This window comes from Gobius niger (genome assembly GCF_951799975.1).
Source record: "Gobius niger genome assembly, chromosome: 20".
In the NCBI taxonomy this organism is placed as follows: domain Eukaryota; kingdom Metazoa; phylum Chordata; class Actinopteri; order Gobiiformes; family Gobiidae; genus Gobius; species Gobius niger.
The window spans coordinates 24,901,845-24,921,237 of NC_136871.1; the positions used below are offsets into that span (position 1 = coordinate 24,901,845).

The 19,393-nt window shown below is 38.4% G+C and overlaps 1 protein-coding gene across 1 annotated transcript; it reads right to left on the reverse strand.

The window, feature by feature from the left end:
• Positions 1-302: 302 nt before the first annotated feature.
• mrps16 (mitochondrial ribosomal protein S16) lies at positions 303-4,042 on the reverse strand. The gene is made up of 4 exons (XM_079578314.1): positions 3,930-4,042; positions 2,944-2,979; positions 991-1,257; positions 303-701 (listed from the first exon to the last, which is right to left on the reverse strand). The coding sequence occupies exons 2-4, from the start codon at positions 2,954-2,956 to the stop codon at positions 589-591; spliced, it is 393 nt and encodes a 130-aa protein (XP_079434440.1). The 5' UTR covers positions 2,957-2,979; positions 3,930-4,042; the 3' UTR covers positions 303-588.
• Positions 4,043-19,393: the final 15,351 nt, after the last annotated feature.

Below are 19,393 nucleotides of genomic sequence, written 5' to 3' on the forward strand. Positions count from 1 at the left end.
TCAAGCCCTCATGGATAAATATCAGTCACAAGACTTTTTCCTGTTATGAATGTCATTTTGAGGACTTCATGTAGTTAAAATATGAAATGCTATGGCATCGAGCACCGGCCCCATAGGCTCTATGCACCCAAGTGACCCGTGACAAAAATCAACGAATAGTTCAAGGAAACATCATGGCCCTTGAGAAGTCACTGGCTACGTGTTAAAAAGACTACGTTGGATGTAAATTCTTGACTGCAGGAAACGTCTGAGCTCATTGAGGTATGACTTTTTATTTAGACAAAAAACACTTACATAGATTAACACCAAAATATCCTCCAGTGATTTCTTTGCTCCTGACGCAATGTTTTTAACATGATGTTTGACTGTCCCATCAGCAACTCACTGCCTGCCATGTAATCCTGAGCTATTTATTTATTTGGACAAGACATTGCTACTAACTAAATAACGGCACAGGAAGGGCAGCGCGGCCTGAGGATTCGCTCATGTGCATATAGCCCATTATGCAAGCACTCTATGCCCATGTATTATCTGCGATCTTCTACAGTAACAGTCCCACAAGAAGATGTCCGAGATGAGCTGCCCGTCTCATCCCTGTTCTTCATCTTTTGTTATTGACGCATCCATCTGTGCAGCTTGAGCTCTTAGGCGCTCTGCTCCTGTCACCGTCATTGGATGTAGAGGAAAGAATCCAGCTAAACCTGGAGCCAACACAACACAAAAGACATCAATCAATCTGCAGACACGTCATTGGAATACTTATCTCATTCAGGTCAGCGGCCTCATTATTCAAAGGGTGTGGGTCAGTTGTTGAGGCTTATTACATACGCAACAAGTACTTATCATGTTTTGTCTTAAAAGGTGTAACTAAAACACACATTTATGGACCTTCACCTTTGATAAACACACTGAATTGAACAACACACTTCATTTAAAAGCAAGGCAATAAAGTTGTGCAATAGTGACATTATCATGTTTAAGAGCACGAACCGAGCAGCTTGGCCACAGGTTTGGTTGGGTGTGCGCCGCAGCCGACCCAGTACTTGATCCGGTCGAAGTTGAAGCTGACGAGTTTCTCATTGTGGACATTGGGCAGAGGGTCGTAGGTCCCCAGCTGTTCGATATATTTGCCATCTCTTGCTCTTTTGTTGAATGCAGCCACAATGCGGTAGAAGGGTCTGTTTGCCTGCAGGTGACCAGCACGAGCCAGACGGAGGACAACGTAACCGCCGTGGTACTTCTTAAGGAGGAGAGATGCTGGGGGAAAATGCCAAAATGCATAATATTCATGAATTCTGACCATTTACATTTTTTTCACCAGTGTTTATCCATGCCATGAACACCTCCTTTAGCAAGTTAAGAAGGACTCAGGTTCTGATAAAGATAGATTTAAAAAATTAAAACGCACATGATTTTATTATTTACTGTGTTTACTTTAACTTCTTAACCCCTGCCTTAACCAAGTGAATTTCCTCCCATTCAGCGTTACCCAAATCTAAAAGTCTACAGCCTATAAGCCAGTGTATCGCCTCACTTGAAAGCTAAGACCCATCTAAACTCACGTTGCATTAAATTGTCACGTTAAATTGTACTACAATGTTTAGCATTTACTTTTAAAGGAATAGGCCACCGTTTTTACATACTGAGATAGGTTCTTACCTGAGCTTTGACGAGTTCTTTAGGACCTGTCTGGTCTTCACCCGTGCCTTCAGTCACGTAAACACAGCGCAGACGGCGTTAGCATTTAGCCTCTCCCTCTCTCCTCTATAGCTCCACAACAGGTCAAGATAGAAGCTACCAAGCTCTTCCACGTTTTCCCTATTTAAATATGGTTACGTGAAGTGTAACACTACAAAGTATAATTACACAAAATTAAACAATGTGGATTTTCTAAGCGGATAAAAGGGGGGAGTATATTGTAAGGCGTAATAATACCAGGAGTAGTTCGAAATCTGCGCAGTAATCTTCACTTTACTGTGCGGATGCCAAATTACTCCTATAATTAATTATACTTTGTAGTGTAACACTTCACGTAACCATATTTAAATAGGGAAAACGTGGAAGAGCTTGGTAGCTTCTATCTTGACCTGTTTTGGAGCTATAGAGGAGAGAGGGAGAGGCTAAATGCTAACGCCGTCTGCGCTGTGTTTACGTGACTGAAGGCACGGGGGAAGATCAGACAGGTTCTAAATAACTCGTCAAAGCTAAGGTAAGAACATATCTCAGTATGTAAAAACGGTGGCCAATTCCTTTAATATAGATCCCAAGATTTACATCAAGATATTCCACTTTATGTCTTGACTCGACAATTGTCTCTTTCTTTCCAAATAAGCAATATATCATAACTCTATCATAACTCTATCTTAACTCTATCAAAACTCTCTTAACTCTATCATAACTCTATCATCATGGTCCAAGGCTTCAATTTTAATTTCTGGATATTTGGGAGTCGAGCCAGGACGGACTGAAGAGCTTCCATTTCTTTCGTATCCGCCGCCATTGCCAAACTACAACCAGCAAATCGGCGCAAATGCTTGACGTCACCTACAAGCCCCGCCTCCCCCGCTCGCTGAATGGTCGGTAGAAAGTCAACCGATGTAACGCAGCCAATGAGATCAAGCCCAGACGTACACGTAGGGAAATGATAATTGACTGGAGTTTACGGATGGCTAAGGCCAGGCTACCTGAGAGCCAATAAATAAAACATTTCTCAACTGTTGGTGGTTCATAATTATTACTGAGAAAATAATATAATGTGCATTCGCTTTCAATACAGTATTGCAAGTCATTCAAATCATTTCTGCAATTATGTCTGACTTTGACCTGTGCTACATCACAGTGTGTGTAGACTACAGACAAAATACATAAATAAACACATACATGGGCCTATAGCAGATAGAGATATAAAAAAAGATATGGAAGGTCCAAACGAAATCTACTTACATAAATGAACCATGATTCTTGAATTCTTCAACAGTCCTGTGGAGGAAGAGGAAAAGTATTCACAAGCATCCGTACTGTAAAAGGTTCACATTTACTAAAACACAGTATGGACAGTGAGTTAGTAGGTGATTTGCAATGCAACTTCTGCATTTCCCCCACATTTTAAATTTGTATTATTATGAAACGCCCAATATCAATGTCATGAAATCTCTAAACTACTTTGAGGTTTCAAGCTAAGATTTATATCATTAATACATATCTATTGATGCTATGGTTTAGTTTCTCGGCTAAGAGATTGACTTGTGACATCAACCTCTTAACCCTCCTTTACTCAAATCTGAAAGCTTCATGACTGGATCTTACAGCCTAGAGGCCAGTCTAACGCCTCATTTGGAAGCTACAAAACTGATCTAAACAGATATTTTTCCTTGCGTTGCTGCCGTCACGTTAGTTTCCTCCATATTTTTTTCTCTTATTTGCCACTTTTTTATTGTGTTTTGTCACATTTTTGTTGCTCTTTTGTGGCTTTATTTTGCTGCGTTTTCATGCTCATATTCTTCTCGTTTTTGTAGCTATTTTGACGCTTTGTTCAAGAAGCTTTTAGATTGCCAAACTGGAGTTCAGTTCAGGTGAAGGTTAAGAAGTTAAAAGTTGTACATTTCGTTTTACTTCGTCACCTATCCATTATCACAGTGAATTATACATACTCAAGTGACATGTTTAGAGTTTAGAGAATCTCTACGGTGTTTGAGGTCATTACATTTAACAAATATGCGCACAACTCTCCTGAGTCCTGGCACAACATTAAAGATGACACAAATAAATGTCCCTCAAACTATAGAGATGATAGCACGGCGTGGGGCAAACAGGACATGCAGCAAACAGGACATGCAGCAAACAGGACATGCAGCTAGCAAAGAACGACAAAACAAAAGTCTCGTGACGCTAGGCAAGAAAAACAAAGACAACAGAAGAAACAAACTGACCTCTGTGATTTCGGAAGACCGTGTGCGTAAATTAAAGTTGAATATTCGAGTATCTTTGCACTAATGTCACTCGCTTGCAGCTAGTGCGCCGCCATGTTGACACAGGAAGTGACGTAGGAGGGTCAGAGCAGTCTCCAGCACTGCGGCGTCCGGACACTAGAGGGCGCTGTTGGTCCGCTCTGCATCGCGCTCTGAACCATGGCGCGGTGTTGTCAAGAACATCTCACACATGAGGAACAATCATGCAGTCAAAGTACGTACAAGCCATGCAGGGTAAGATCAGGTCTTTACTGGTGGTTTAAATGGAATTAATGTTTCTGTTTCAAATTGATGCATGCATTAACATAATGCGCTGTGAGAGCTTCTGGTATGGATTTAGAACGAAGTCCTCCTTCATCTACTTCGTCTAAAGTCTGAATAAGTTAACAGGTTGGCATAGCACGGAGAGGTAACACATGTTTTCATTAAAATTCTCAACCGCTGCTGCAGAAAATATAATGCTTTCCTTCCATTTATTAATACTTATTAATAGTATTTAACGATATCTAACTGTCTGGTTGACAAAGTGAAAACATAAATGTAATAAACTATACATATTCATGATGAATTAAACAGGCTTGAGGTGTATAATGGATTATGATAATAGAATAAATGAAGAGTTCATTTGCAAAAACAGATAAGTGCCATTGAAAAAACTCAACGTATGCTTCAACATTTCTCTTTACATAGCAGTCTTTTTCATTCCCAGATTTGTTTCAGTGCCATAACAATATAAAGTCACTTGTTCTTTAATTAAATTCACACAACTTTAGCTTCATAAGTGGCATCTGTTGCGTGCAATAACAAATATCCAAAACGATTTTGAAAAAAATCCAAAACGGAGATATCTGCTTTTGCAAATGAACTCTTCAAATATTAAATATGAAAAAAAAAATCCTATTTCAAGCCCAAGTTACTTTTCACATAGGGAGAGAAAACATATGAATTGATAATATTGTACAAAGCACAACAAATAGGACAAATACTGCAATTGTTCATCACACGATGCTTGAATAATGACTTTCAGCATCACCAAATGCTCTATCGGGTTTCAATCGACAGACATTTGGCCTCTGCAACATCAAGATATTGTTTCAGCTTGAAGTAAATATTTTGTGTCTTGGTCAGAGACACCTCAACTCCATGAAAGCAGCACATAAGCCTCAACCACGGCCCACTCTCCTCTTCCACTGTTGGAACATGGCGATTTCACACTCCAGCTGTGTAAAGCTAATTGTGGAATCAAATTAGACTAATGCCAAAATATGACCAAGTGCTTATATTTGTTCTTTACACACAAGAAGTGTATTGAAATTGTGAATCAGATGAAAGATTTGTCCTGAACCACTTTGGGCCAACGTGACCCACATGTTTTTTAAATGGAGCTGTAAGAAGGTTATAGCATCAGGCAGTTTGCTATTAAGGCTGAGTGAAATACGTTTGTTCACTGTGTATTAAGAGGAAAATGTTTTTTGCAGAACTACTGGCTGCATGAGGTAGGACCTCTTTGAATAGGCCTATTTACTGTTTGTGCTATATTATATTTGACCTAAATGTTTGTTAGGGTAAAACAATTCAGATCTTTATGTATTGAATACAGCTGTAGCATGTGAATTTGGGTCCTCCTAGCACCCACTTCTTGTTGCAAGAAATCAGTTACAATCTTAACATAAATGGTTCATAAAATTGAGCCACAAATCATAGGGTTAGTCCATGTCATGTCTATACCATTGACTGAATCAATGGTCTATACAAAAGAAAAGTAAAAGTTAAGTTTCCCTTATCAAGCATCCATCTCCCCTATTTGTGTTGGCAGGTTGGTTGCACCTCAACTTTGGCATCGTCAACTTTGGCATCGTCCCAGCAACGGATCAAACTTCTAGACTTGTACTCAGGGTCAGCAACAGTGAGCACGCAGAGCCCAAGCTGAGGTCTGGACTCCCCCACCGCTGTTGGAACATGGTGATTTCACACTCCTGTTGAGTAAAGCTTGTTTTTCCCGGGTTTGTGTGTGTGTGTGTGTGCCTATGTGTGACGAACACATGGTTTTCTGCTACGAGAGGTCACTGAAGACGCACAAAAGAGACAGGGCCTTGTTTTAGGCTTTGAAAATATCTCAGTGTCCCTGTGTGACTGCAGATAGACAGAGAGGATTTTTGACTGATTATGGGCAGATAACCTTCCAAAGCATTCCTCCAATTAAGGCTGTGGGGCGTTTACTACTGTTTTAATGGTGGCTTTCAGCATTAGTGTTCTTGTTTCCTAAGATGATTAATCAATCCAAAGTGTATATCCAGTTTTAAACTAGTTATATGATATTATATTAGCTATATAGATTTTTAAAAAAAAACTTGAATAATGAACAATTCTCTATCCTTCACTTCTGTTGCTTATTTATGATGTTAGGGTTTGGTTGAAACCATGTTCACTTGTAATGGGCCTTAAATGAGCCACACCCAGGACAAAAGGCACTTTCTGTCATACACTCGACACATTAAAAAGGTTAGTTTGGTAAATGGTTTAAATAATTATTGCCCTGTTATTTTGTGGTATAACCTTTGGACTTATATTGGTCACATTTTAAATAATGTTATGCGCTATTATATTCCAAAAATATATGAATAATGTGACAAACACTGCTATACATTTTAATGTTTATGAATGAAATAATGAATTTATCCAGAACTTGTTGATACAATGCTTTCTTACCGGCATAAAAGTCATACTAAAAACGTGTATATACATGTAAACTGACATGTATACGTACATACATACTAGAAACGATCTGCATAAGTGATGCATGCACTGCTGGAGCTGGACGAACACGGTAATGTTTGTCCATTGGGAATTTCCATGTGGGTTATTAAAAAAAAACTCAACTTCCCATTGGCTTTCATAAACCACATTTCATTAGAGGCTGTCATTGAAAAGAACAATGCTGAAAATAAAGCCATGACCAAAATAGCATACTTTGCGAAAACAAGATAGAAACTGTGACATACATATTGTGTTTTTTTTGTTGTTTCTTTTTTTGGGGGTTTCCAGTAAAACATTAAAAATTGCTTTTACCCATACCCGTTCACCCATTTGCTTTCATAAATACTCATGTTACAGGCTCATGAACACTGGAGACTTAGGCTATCTTCCTACATGTCTGAGCCACTGTACACTTATATAGAATAAAGCTGAATTTTCAGGCATAGCATAATCACATAATGCCATCAAACAATATGATACCCATGTTAACCTTAGATAATTGGCAAACAAAAAATCGCTGCATCTTGTATACACACATACAGTACATGTTGCACACATGTTTACTATTAGTTTTAGGTTAGTTAGTTAGTTCATTAGTTTTATGTCTTCAGATTATGTTTGAGAACTTAATAAATATCGGAAAGAAACCCACCAAGAGAGACAGAACATGTGAATCTAACATTGAACCTTCTTGATGACAGATGACAGAGCTCACTTTTCTCACTATACTTCCTGGAGACATTAGAGAATGTCCAGAATTTGGTTGATTACATTTAAACAGGTCAATATATGTAATAAATTTGAGTATATTGTGTAGTTTAGTCGGTCAAGTCTTTTCAAATCTTTGTAATGCATTGCTTCTCACAGACAGAAACGAAAGCTGAGCTCTCTAATCTAATTTCGTGTCATATGAGGTGATAAGGTGCAGTATTTGATGAATAAAAAGAGGAAATGACATGTTGAAATGTTTGCAAAATCAAAATGAGCGTTCAGATAACTTCATTCATAGATTGAAGCTAATCTAAATCAAATCTAAGTGACTTATTGAATACCACAATCCAAACACATACTCGCGAGTTTAATTGAACAGAATAACTGGATTACTTGGATGTTAGCCGAAGGGATTTGTGCATTACTTTCATGTTGGTGGATCTCCTTTTGGGTAACCAGACCGACTGCAAGATCGCAACTCTCTGGACAAAGGACTTTCTTCTCGAGATGCAACTCGGGGAGGAGGAGAGAAGCGTCAATGCGATGTTATGACCACGCTTTCTGTGGAAAACATCTCAAAATGAATAGAGGCCTTACACACTTAGGCAGCAGACCGAATTCATCTTACATGGTTAATCAGCAATGCGTGATTATGTGAACGGTAACATTGATTCCGCTTGTGGGCTAGGCTCTCGTGAGGACCCCATGCTCCACGGGATAGCAAGACAAGTTGTTCCTCTCCTAATCTTCTGTGACAGTTGAGTTAGAGACGCTCAGATGACCAGAGATTAGGGTGCTTCCTCGTACTATGTAAAAAAAAGTTTTTTTAAATCTGCTTTCCTCCAACCCTGCATTACATGATGCTTGTTACAGAGAAGCTGTAAAAAAAGTTTTAGCTGAAAATATTGATATTTAGGACTTGCTCAACTCTATTGAAGTTTTTACCTTTTAAGTCAAATGGCGCCAATCCAAGATTCAGACATTTTTATTACTTTCAATTAAATCAAAACAAGCTCAACTATATATGGTCTAAAAAGACTACAGTTTTGGTGTCAGGTGGTAAAACCGATGTAAATATTGGAAAATATTACTTTAGTTTAAAAGTCTTCAGTTGTTTTAAAAGAAAATGTTTACCCATGCTAACAAATGCTAAGGCTAATGCAAGAGTCCACATAAAAGCCAATTTAATTTGAAATTAGTTGCTAATGTCAGGTGGTGCAACTGCAAAAAACAGCAAATTACCATCTGAAAAATATAGGGATGCACCGATCCAACACTGGTATAAGTTATCAGAGTCAAAACTAGAAAAAAAAATCAGATATTGGTTTAAAACATCCGATACTGAACCGATCACTGTTTTGGGCTGACACCGAGCACTCTGTCCGTGGTCCTCTGGCTTTATTGCTGATTCCAGCATCAGTCAGTTACAAATTACTGATGAAATGTTCAGAGGAGAAAGGCTGTCTAAGATACACTTGGCAAAGATTTGACTTTGTACAATTTTTTTGGAAACTATTTAAATTTTAGAGAAAACTCCACCTGACACTTTTTATACAGAGAAGCTACAAATACATCAAAATACATTTAGATACTTGTTAAATGTTATTTAACAAATATAACTTGTTTAAACACAAAATTATCGACTCAAAAATATGCATGCCATCAGTTTTGAAAAAACTTTTTGAAAATATGCTTTTAGACCCTAATACAACATATCCATCCATTTTCTTCCACTTTTCCGTTGCCGGATTGTGGGGGCAGCTGTTGGAGCTGCACCAGCCCCTATGGCTCCTCCTGCAGGTGGTGGTGGGTCCACAGAAGGACGGCCTCATGGTTCTGACCGGGCCTGCTGGTCTCTCATAAGGGGCTTCTGACCCGCTCTTTGTCTGACCCGTCACCTAGGACCAGTTTGCCCTGGGAGACCCTACTGGGGCACGAAGCCTGTGACAACAGAGCTCCAGGATCATTCGATTCTATTATTTATATTTTTGAACATTATATCGCATTGAGCTAGTTCTAAATATTCTTTGAATTAAATAATATTTTGGCTACTGAATCTTTATATGACCCATAGGTGCATCCCTATATTCTTTAAATGGTAATTTGGTGTTTTTTGCAGTTGCACCACCTGACATTAGCAACTAATTTCAAATTAAATTGGCTTTTATGTGGACTCTTGCATTAGCGTTAGCATTTGTTAGCATGGGTAAGACTTTTAAACTAAAGTAATATTTTCCAATATTTACATCGGTTTTACCACCTGACACCAAAACTGTAGTCTTTTTAGACCATACATAGTTGAGCTTGTTTTGATTTAATTGAAAGTAATAAAAATGTCTGAATCTTGGATTGGCGCCATTTGACTTAAAAGGTAAAAACTTCAATAGAGTTGAGCAAGTCCTAAATATCAATATTTTCAGCTAAAACTTTTTTTTACAGCTTCTCTATAACAAGCATCATGTAATGCAGGGTTGGAGAACACTGCCCTGAAACTTTCATTTTTTAGAAGCACCCTACCAGAGATATATATTTTTACTGAGGAAAAAAAAAAAAAAGAAATCCCCACTTTGACATCAGCAAGCCTTCTTCGCATAGAGTGAGCTACAAGATGTCTGAATTTAATTGAATTATGTGGAAGATGACCACTAATGCCTTAAACACACTTTGCTTTCACTTGCATTATGTAGGTTCTCTACCTTTATTAGTCAGACAATTTTGCGGTCATGGCTAGTCTAGTTGTTACAGTAATACCATCAGTACATTTGTTTTGGTATCACATGGAATTGTGGAGAGTATACATAGGTGCTTGTATGTTCAGGTAATTAATCTTCAGAGCCTTTTCATGAAGAGTTACTATTTACGAATATGTGTGCAGCCGTACCTATTACATGCTGAAAATAATTTCCCAAACCTAGGGCTGGGTACCGTTTAAACGATACTAGTATGACATCGGAAAAAAAGTTTCGGTACTACCGGTATCAAAAAATGAAAGTATCAAATATCTTTTGATCCAAGTTCTGATGCACATATTCCCTATTTCTCCCCATTTTTTCCTCATGTGTTACCCAATTTATTCCCCTTTTCCCCTCCATTTTCCCCCAAATATTATATTTTAGTATAGGTATCGGAAAAAAGTATTGTTCGTGTATCGGTATTGTAAACCAAGTATCATTATAGTACTGGTATCGAAGAGAAAAAAAAAGTACGATACCCAGCCCTACCCAAACCTTAAGCCGAGAGTGTAAGTATTCCACGCAACCTTTGTCTATACACATTTGTTTGGCAACACAATAATGCATATTTTATTTGAATATATGTAAAGAGAAGAAAAGTAAAGTATCTTCTTGCAGTGGTTTTAGCAACAGAAGCGGAGCACAAGTACAACTTTAGTAGTACTATTTGTGGTAATGGCGTAGTATAGTTGTATTGTATGTATGTGTATTTGAGTATATCTTCATAATTAGACCCTTAGTTGAGATTTTCAAACACTGATGGGGAATTCCTGGATGACTGAGCGCCATAGCTATAATTAAGGCTGTAGTTTTGCTTGCACACGGATATTGAATACCTACCCCCCCTGATTATTAAAGTAGAAAATTCTATCCAGGATTTTTACATTACCCGCCAAATTACAGATCTAAGTGAATTTCTTGAGTCGGAGAAATGCAAACGCTTCAGAAACATTGGAAATTGAATCCGGTGTCTGTGTTAACCGCTCAATTACAACAGCCTCTTTAACGGCTTAAAACGTTTTCTGCCACTTACTTTTGACCACCATTGCTCCATCATGTAATACATTTTGTAAGGTAGATTAACGGGGGGGAGAGCTGACCGATGTGTTTGCTTAGACTAAAAAGGATTCACTATCAAGCTCCATTTGTGAAACCGTAGCTCATCATATACCAAACACTTTTAATTTTCTGAGCTAACAGTCGTGTTCCAGCGCTGGGGTATAATTCTCACATGTCTCGCATAACACAGTGGTTTGCAGGCCTTTTTGAATGAACTGAATGAACAAGTGACAAATGGGCGGTTTCCACATAATTGCGAGCAGAAGCATATAGATTTATTAGCTGGACATCTCGAAAAGAAAGTCAATGTTGTGACTGTTTAATGCCAAAGGATTTAGAAGATGTTCCGACATAGTTGAATTAGTTTAGCACTTGTGCCTCACAGCAAAAAGGCTCTGTCCTAGATTAGATCATCGGGGCAATATGGTTCACAGTGAATTCTGCCTCACTATGACATTCTATCGATCTGTAGTAGGCAGGCAAAATGTGTTTTTGGATAAAATATTCTGCTTTAAAATGTGAACTTAGCACTTAGTGTTCTGGACTGGGTTCTATATGGGCCTTTGTATGTGTTCCCCATGTCCATAAAGGGTTTCCTCATAGGTGTTCAATGTTCAATGAATAACTAAGATAACGAATCATTCATTTGAATATAGAATAAACCTACAAAGCCAGCCTCGACATTAGCAGTGAGTACCTTCTAAAACATGCTTTCCACTCTGATACTAAGAATTAACAAACCTACAATGCCAGCCTCGACATCAGCAGTGAGTACCTTCTAAAACATGCTTTCCACTCTGATACTAAGAATTAACAAACCTACAATGCCAGCCTCGACATCAGCAGTGAGTACCTTCTAAAACATGCATACCACTCTGATACTAAGAATTAACAAACCTACAATGCCAGCCTAGACATTAGCATTGAGTAACCCCGAAAACATGTTCTTCACTCTGATGCTAAGAATTAACAAACCTACAATGCCAGCCTCGACATTAGCAGTGAGTACCCTCTAAAACATGCTTTCCACTCTGATACTAAGAATTAACAAACCTACAATGCCAGCCTCCACATCAGCAGTGAGTACCTTCTAAAACATGCTTTCCACTCTGATACTAAGAATTAACAAACCGACAATGCCAGCCTCGACATTAGCAGTGAGTAACCCCGAAAACATGCTTACGACTCTGATACTAAGAATTAACAAACCTACAATGCCAGCCTCGACATCAGCAGTGAGTACCTTCTAAAACATGCTTTCCACTCTGATACTAAGAATTAACAAACCTACAATGCCAGCCTCGACATCAGCAGTGAGTACCTTCTAAAACATGCTTACCACTCTGATACTAAGAATTAACAAACCTACAATGCCAGCCTCGACATCAGCAGTGAGTACCTTCTAAAACATGCTTTCCACTCTGATACTAAGAATTAACAAACCGACAATGCCAGCCTAGACATCAGCAGTGAGTACCTTCTAAAACATGCTTTCCACTCTGATACTAAGAATTAACAAACCGACAATGGCCACCTCGACATCAGCAGTGAGTACCTTCTAAAACATGCTTACCACTCTGATACTAAGAATTAACAAACCTACAATGCCAGCCTCGACATCAGCAGTGAGTACCCTCTAAAACATGCTTTCCACTCTGATACTAAGAATTAACAAACCTACAATGCCAGCCTCGACATCAGCAGTGAGTACCCTCTAAAACATGCTTTCCACTCTGATACTAAGAATTAACAAACCGACAATGCCAGCCTCGACATCAGCAGTGAGTACCTTCTAAAACATGCTTACGACTCTGATACTAAGAATTAACAAACCGACAATGCCAGCCTCGACATTAGCAGTGAGTACCCTCTAAAACATGCTTTCCACTCTGATACTAAGAATTAACAAACCTACAATGCCAGCCTCGACATCAGCAGTGAGTACCTTCTAAAACATGCTTTCCACTCTGATACTTAGAATTAACAAACCTACAATGCCAGCCTCGACATCAGCAGTGAGTACCCTCTAAAACATGCTTACCACTCTGATACTAAGAATTAACAAACCTACAATGTCAGCCTCGACATCAGCAGTGAGTACCTTCTAAAACATGCTTTCCACTCTGATACTAAGAATTAACAAACCTACAATGCCAGCCTCGACATCAGCAGTGAGTAACCCCGAAAACATGTTCTTCACTCTGATGCTAAGAATTAACAAACCTACAATGGCCACCTCGATATCAGCAGTAAGTGCCCTCTAAAACATGCTTACCACTCTGATACTAAGAATTAACAAACCGACAATGGCCACCTCGGCATCAGCAGTGAGTACCCCTGAAAACATGTTCTTCACTCTAATTCTAAAAATAAGCCACGGTGTCATACTATCATAGTAGAACAACCAGCTATTTAGTGACTATTACATCGCTTAAAATTGTTTTACGGTGATATGCCAGGTTCACATTCACTCTCCATTGCAGTGCGACCGTCCACGTGGGCTAAATCCGTCTATGAAAGAGTTTTGCTCTATTCACAAGTGCAATGAAGGAACCTCACAGCGTTGTATAAGCGAGCCACCACACGTACTCATCACATTTCCTTCTGTAATTTGTAATTTGTAACCGATACATCTACTTACTTAATACAACAACTGTTTTTCATTTATGTATTGGTTTAGCAAGGGCCACAAGTTATTTTTCTCTTCCCAGTAACACTGTGCCCCCGTTTCTTACAGAATTCTTTTAAAACATCGATTTTTAACGCTCAAAATGTTCAATATCTGTGCCACACTTGGTCATGTTCACAGTTTGGGATACGATCTGGGTAGGCCTGACCTTAAACCTGGACCAGCATGCTTTGCGCTCGGTGAGATGCCGAATCCTCTTATTAACAAACCTACAATGCCCGCCTCGACATCAGCAGTGAGTTTCCCTGAAAACATGCTTTTCACTCGAATACTAAGAATGAACAAACCTACAACGCCCGCAGATGACCCTGAGTGCCACCAGAGTTTGAGAAAATACCTGGACGCAAGAGTGTTCTATTCATATCTCAAACAAATCAATCATATAGCTGTTTAACTACTTTGTTAACCTCTTAACCCTCGCCTTAACCGAACACATTCTCTCCAGTTCAGGTTTATCCGTTTTTGTCACTTTTTTGTCGTATATGTGATGCTTTATTGACGCTTTTTTTTTTTTGGTCATGTTTTTGTTGCGTTTTAGGTGCCTTTTTGTAACTTTTTTGTTGCTTTTTCGTCACCTTTTTTGTTGTTTTTTTAAATAACATTTCATATCAAATTTTTAGCTTTTTCATCACTTTTCATCACCTTTTTAATTGTGCTTTTGTTGCTTTTTTATAGCTTATTGTTGCTTTTTTGTCGCCTTTTTCATTCATTTTTTATAACTTTTTTGAATCAATTTTGTTGCTTATTCATCACTTTTTGTGGCGCTTTTTCATTGTGTTTTCGTCCTTGTTTACGTCTCGTTTTTGACTTCAATTTGACACTTTGTTTCAAGAAGCTTTTACATTTGGGTAATGCCGAACTGGAGAAAATGCGCTTGGTTCAGGTGGGAGGTTAAGAGGTTAAAACAAACTTCTGTCTTTATTTATTTATTTATTTATTATGACATTGATTGAGAATTGACTTCAAGTTTGCACGCGGCGTAGTCATAGATCCGGCTGATGCTGTGTCTGAGACTCATCATAAACAACAGAAGCATTCATCCATATTTAACATAGCTCTGCATATCCTTTACCCGGCATCAGTTTTTTATGATGTTTTAAGCCCGAGAAACAGCCTATGCTTGGTGTCCTGAGCTGAGTTGCCCACAGAATAAAGGCTCCTTTGAATACGAGGTGCCGTGTGACTGTGTGTCTGTGCATGCTTCGTGACGCCCCTGGCTTTTTTTAAGCATCTGTGTCCAGCCCGCGCAGAGATAGATGTTATGGTTCGAGCCAGCACCTAATGGGAAGACAGGATTCGGTCACAGATGGGGGTCAAGTGATCCGGCTTCTCTGGAGGAAGCTTTGAGATGCCCCGCGCTGAGACTAATTGTGATAGCATGCAAAATGAAGGCATTACTTTTATGTTCATTAACAAAGAGGACTCTTCTTTCCCTCATGCCTCTGCCTTGCTGATGTGTCTACTCTTGATTAGGGCGAAAATGTCTTGTGTTCTTTGAAATTAAGAGACATGTGGTTCCTGGTCCAACCCCAACACAGCTGCAGCAAAACACACTGATAAATGTGTTAATAGAAAGTTATTATGGACAGTGTTACAGTCATTCAACTTTCACTAATATTAGCAGTTTATGGTTAATGTTTAGAAATAAAGCGCATTGACAGGTTTTAATGCTTTTGTAAATATGACTTATTTAGAAGGATAACATCAGTTGCATAATTATAATTTTAATGAAGAAATGTTGTTGAGAAAAGTTATTTTAATTTGAATTTTGAAGCTGCTGACAGGAAGATAAAGGTAAAGTTCGATAGCAGTTTGACTCATTCCCCATAGATACAAAAAGCATCTCTGGAATCAACTATATGTTTTGAAGCAGTTGAGGAAAAAGAAAATGAAAAGGAGAAAAATCTAAACTTTGTCCAATTATTTCAAAACTACTTTAACAAATGCTAAATTATCAATATAGTTTTCTACTCAAGAAAGATGCAAAGACATGGAGCGGAGCAAAGTGGTTCAACAGCCCATTATTACATAAATAACAGAGAATGCTAACATGATGCGCTAGCATGTAGCATGATGCTAACGCTAGACAGCACTAGCTACGACTATAGATATCATCTAATAAATTCTAGATGTCTTAAGGCAGAGTCATTTCCGGCATAACCGGCGGCCATCTTGCCACAGGGAAGCTTTCTGGCGATTTCAAGTGAGTGATCAGCACAAATACAAATCCTAAATCTCGCTGAAATCTTGACAGATTTACACACGGTTTGGTTTCTTACAAACGTTATTAACCTGGCTATAATTCTGAATGCCGGAACATGTTTTCTTTTTTTATTCATATGTATGCAGTGACATACCTACATCTCTGATGTTTCTAACAAACCAAACTGCTTGAAAATCGGTAGAAAATTTAGCAGGTTATGGTTAATTTAAAGTACATGCACCATAAAACACAATATTACAAGTGAGCGAGCTCCCTGTGGCAAGATGGCCGCCGTGTGCGGACGTCGCCCTCCATTGGTCAGCAGCGCATACGAGACATCTAGCCTTTATTATATAATATCTATGGCTACGACTGCTGTTTTTTCACTTCTACTGAACAATCTGCTGTGAAAAAATATCCATATGGACCTGATTTAGACTTGACTTTATTTGTGTGTGATAAATAAGTTTATATATTAATATATATATATATATATATATATTAAAAGGAGCTAAAAAAATTATTTCTCCAAAGATAATTGATTGCTTTCATCTATGTCACTTCCTGTCAGTGTCCAATAAGGAAGTGAAACATCACAAACATGCAATAAATACTAAATAGTAAAGAAAGCTGGGGACAATCTTAGCAAAATCTTAAATATAATTGTGTGAACGATTGTGTCTAATGTGTCATATGCTTTAAAGACTTTCTTTTGACAAAATTGTTGTTTGCAAATTGATTTTACTGCTTATTGGCATATTCATGGTTTTGTACAATAGAAACTTTTATTTTTATGTTAGTGGGGTAATTATTATACAAATTAAATGAATGCAAGCAAAGCATTACACATATTCTAAATTTAGATATTATTAAATGAATGAAGCCAATATGCTGCACTGCTAAACTGACTATTGCCATTTCCACATCATTACCTCACAAACTAATACACATGATGCTCCCAGCGGTTAAGCTTTCCCTTGTGAAATCCTGTTTGTCTCACTGATTCCATGTTTGTTGCATATGGAATGGTAGTATGAGTATTGATTATGAATAGCAATAAGACGGCGTTTTGAAGATCAGTTCTAAAGAAAACCTCCTCTGTAATTCACCATGAGCTCAGTTTATCAGCTCGGCCTGTACACACATACTGGGGGTTTCGAAAGTTTGTAACTGAAGTTATATGTTTACCACTTCAGTCGGTTTATATTCAGTATAAACAGGGTCATTTACTTAATACAAGTTAGATATTGTTTTATTTACTCAAAGTGAAAATGTTGATCAACTTTAAAAATGCAACCGGTGTCCTGATAATTCAAAATCCTGTTCGATATGTTGTCAGCATCTCTTAACCCCTTCCTGAACCAAGCACATTTTCTCCAGTTCGGCATTACCCAGATCTTAAAGCTTCCTGAAAAAAAAGCGTAAAAAGAGCAACACAAACAGGATGCAAACGTGTCGGAACAGCAACAATAACACAATTAAAAAGCGCTACAAATGACTAAAGAGTGAAGAAAAGCAACATAAAAGCCACAAAAGAGCGACAAAAAAGTGACAAAAATGCGATGAAAAAGCAACAACAACAAAAAAGATGAAAAAGCAACAAAAAAACACTACGAAAAAACTATGAATATGATTTTGTAAACATGTAGAACTTGTAGACATTTGTGGGAAAAACACCATCCATCTAATTATAAAGCATTTGTATCAATGTCATGAATTTCTGTGACAATGACCCTGAAAAGTGACCCCTTGTGAAATGAGCCTGTATAAACTCATTCCTGTGAAGAATCGGGATATTCTATAACAAATATGTTTGGGCCACAACTAACATTTTAATTTAGTGGCTTCCCCTTTCATTGTTTTTGTAATATACAAGTTCTACACTTTCAATTTTTTCTTCCAGATGAATGATTCTTAATATTACCCCTTTTATCAACCTGCAGTATTCATTTTCTCAACTTTACTTTCAATGACATTGCAAAGGCACAAGGTCCGTGAGTTTTAAAGACTTTTCCGACTCACCTCGTCCCTCTCTATAGTCTATGAACTGCTGGCCCAAAACGTCTCCTAGAGAGGACCTCCAAATGTGCTGGACTGAAAGCTGTGTCAATGAACTTCGTCAATACACTGTTACAAGAAAGCAAATCGTGAATAGGCTCATGCAGCCAAAGCTACAGTAGTTTGAGTTAGTCGTTTCAATTGCCTGGCTCAGCTTCTAACTTCAATTTCACATTTCCCCTACCAAGATGGAGGCCTATAGCATGGGAACCACACCTCTAAAAGTCATCTAGAGGACCTCATTGAGTGCTCTTTCACCTCGTATCCTTTTTTTTCCCTCCTGCTTTTATTCAACAAGGAAAAAGTTGCTGACCACCAATGCTGTAGAACTTTGATTAAAAGTACTGCTGGGTGCTTGGACTTTCAGGCTGTATATAGCGTAAGGAGCCTTGCATTGCTGCTCTCCTCAGACCTCTGCTGGCTGCTCGGCTCACCACAGCCCCACACTGGTCGCCTGTGTGAGGGGACAAGTGGATTTGGCATGCACATCAGAGCGTGCTAGGCCAGCATTCTGCTCCTATCACATGCCACACACACCGACTCGCACACCAGCTCTCCGCAGTCCCCCGCTCGTGCAAAATGGATTGTAACACTGGCCACTGTAATAAAATGATGCCAGCCAGCCACAGTATTCCTTTACACTGCTGCCCTCGCTAAAGATTTGAATGTCCAGAGCTTGTTACAACGCCGAAGAAGAGTTTGAAGAATTGTAATGTTACCTTGTGAGTTATCTGGCAGCTGCTTGTGTGAGTGGTGTCCAGATGTTTGCAAGATGGCCCTTACATGTATTTCTCTTTTACTACGTCTAAACTTGAACTTGGAGTTTTTTTTTAAATCTGCACCAAGGAACAATTTTTGCTTTGATTTTCTCTGTTGAACTGCAAAAGTAATTAACTAGACTAGTATAAACATCTCAATTTGAGCATAATAATCCAATTTTGTGTTGTTTTGACTGGTTAGGTTTGTTGGGCATTTGTCCTAGATTATTTCACTTGTTCTGAGATGTTTCTGACTCATTTCAATACATTTCGTCCTTATTTCAGGTAATTTTCTTTGCCAATTGGGGTAAGAAAATTGTTCTTATCTCATTGGCAATATGACTTTCTTATTTCAAGCGAGATTTACATTAGAACTGGTGTGAAACGTCCTCAAACAAGCAAAGTAAACTTGGTCCGATCAGGAAAAGTGTCTAAATGAGTGAAAACCGCTCAAAACA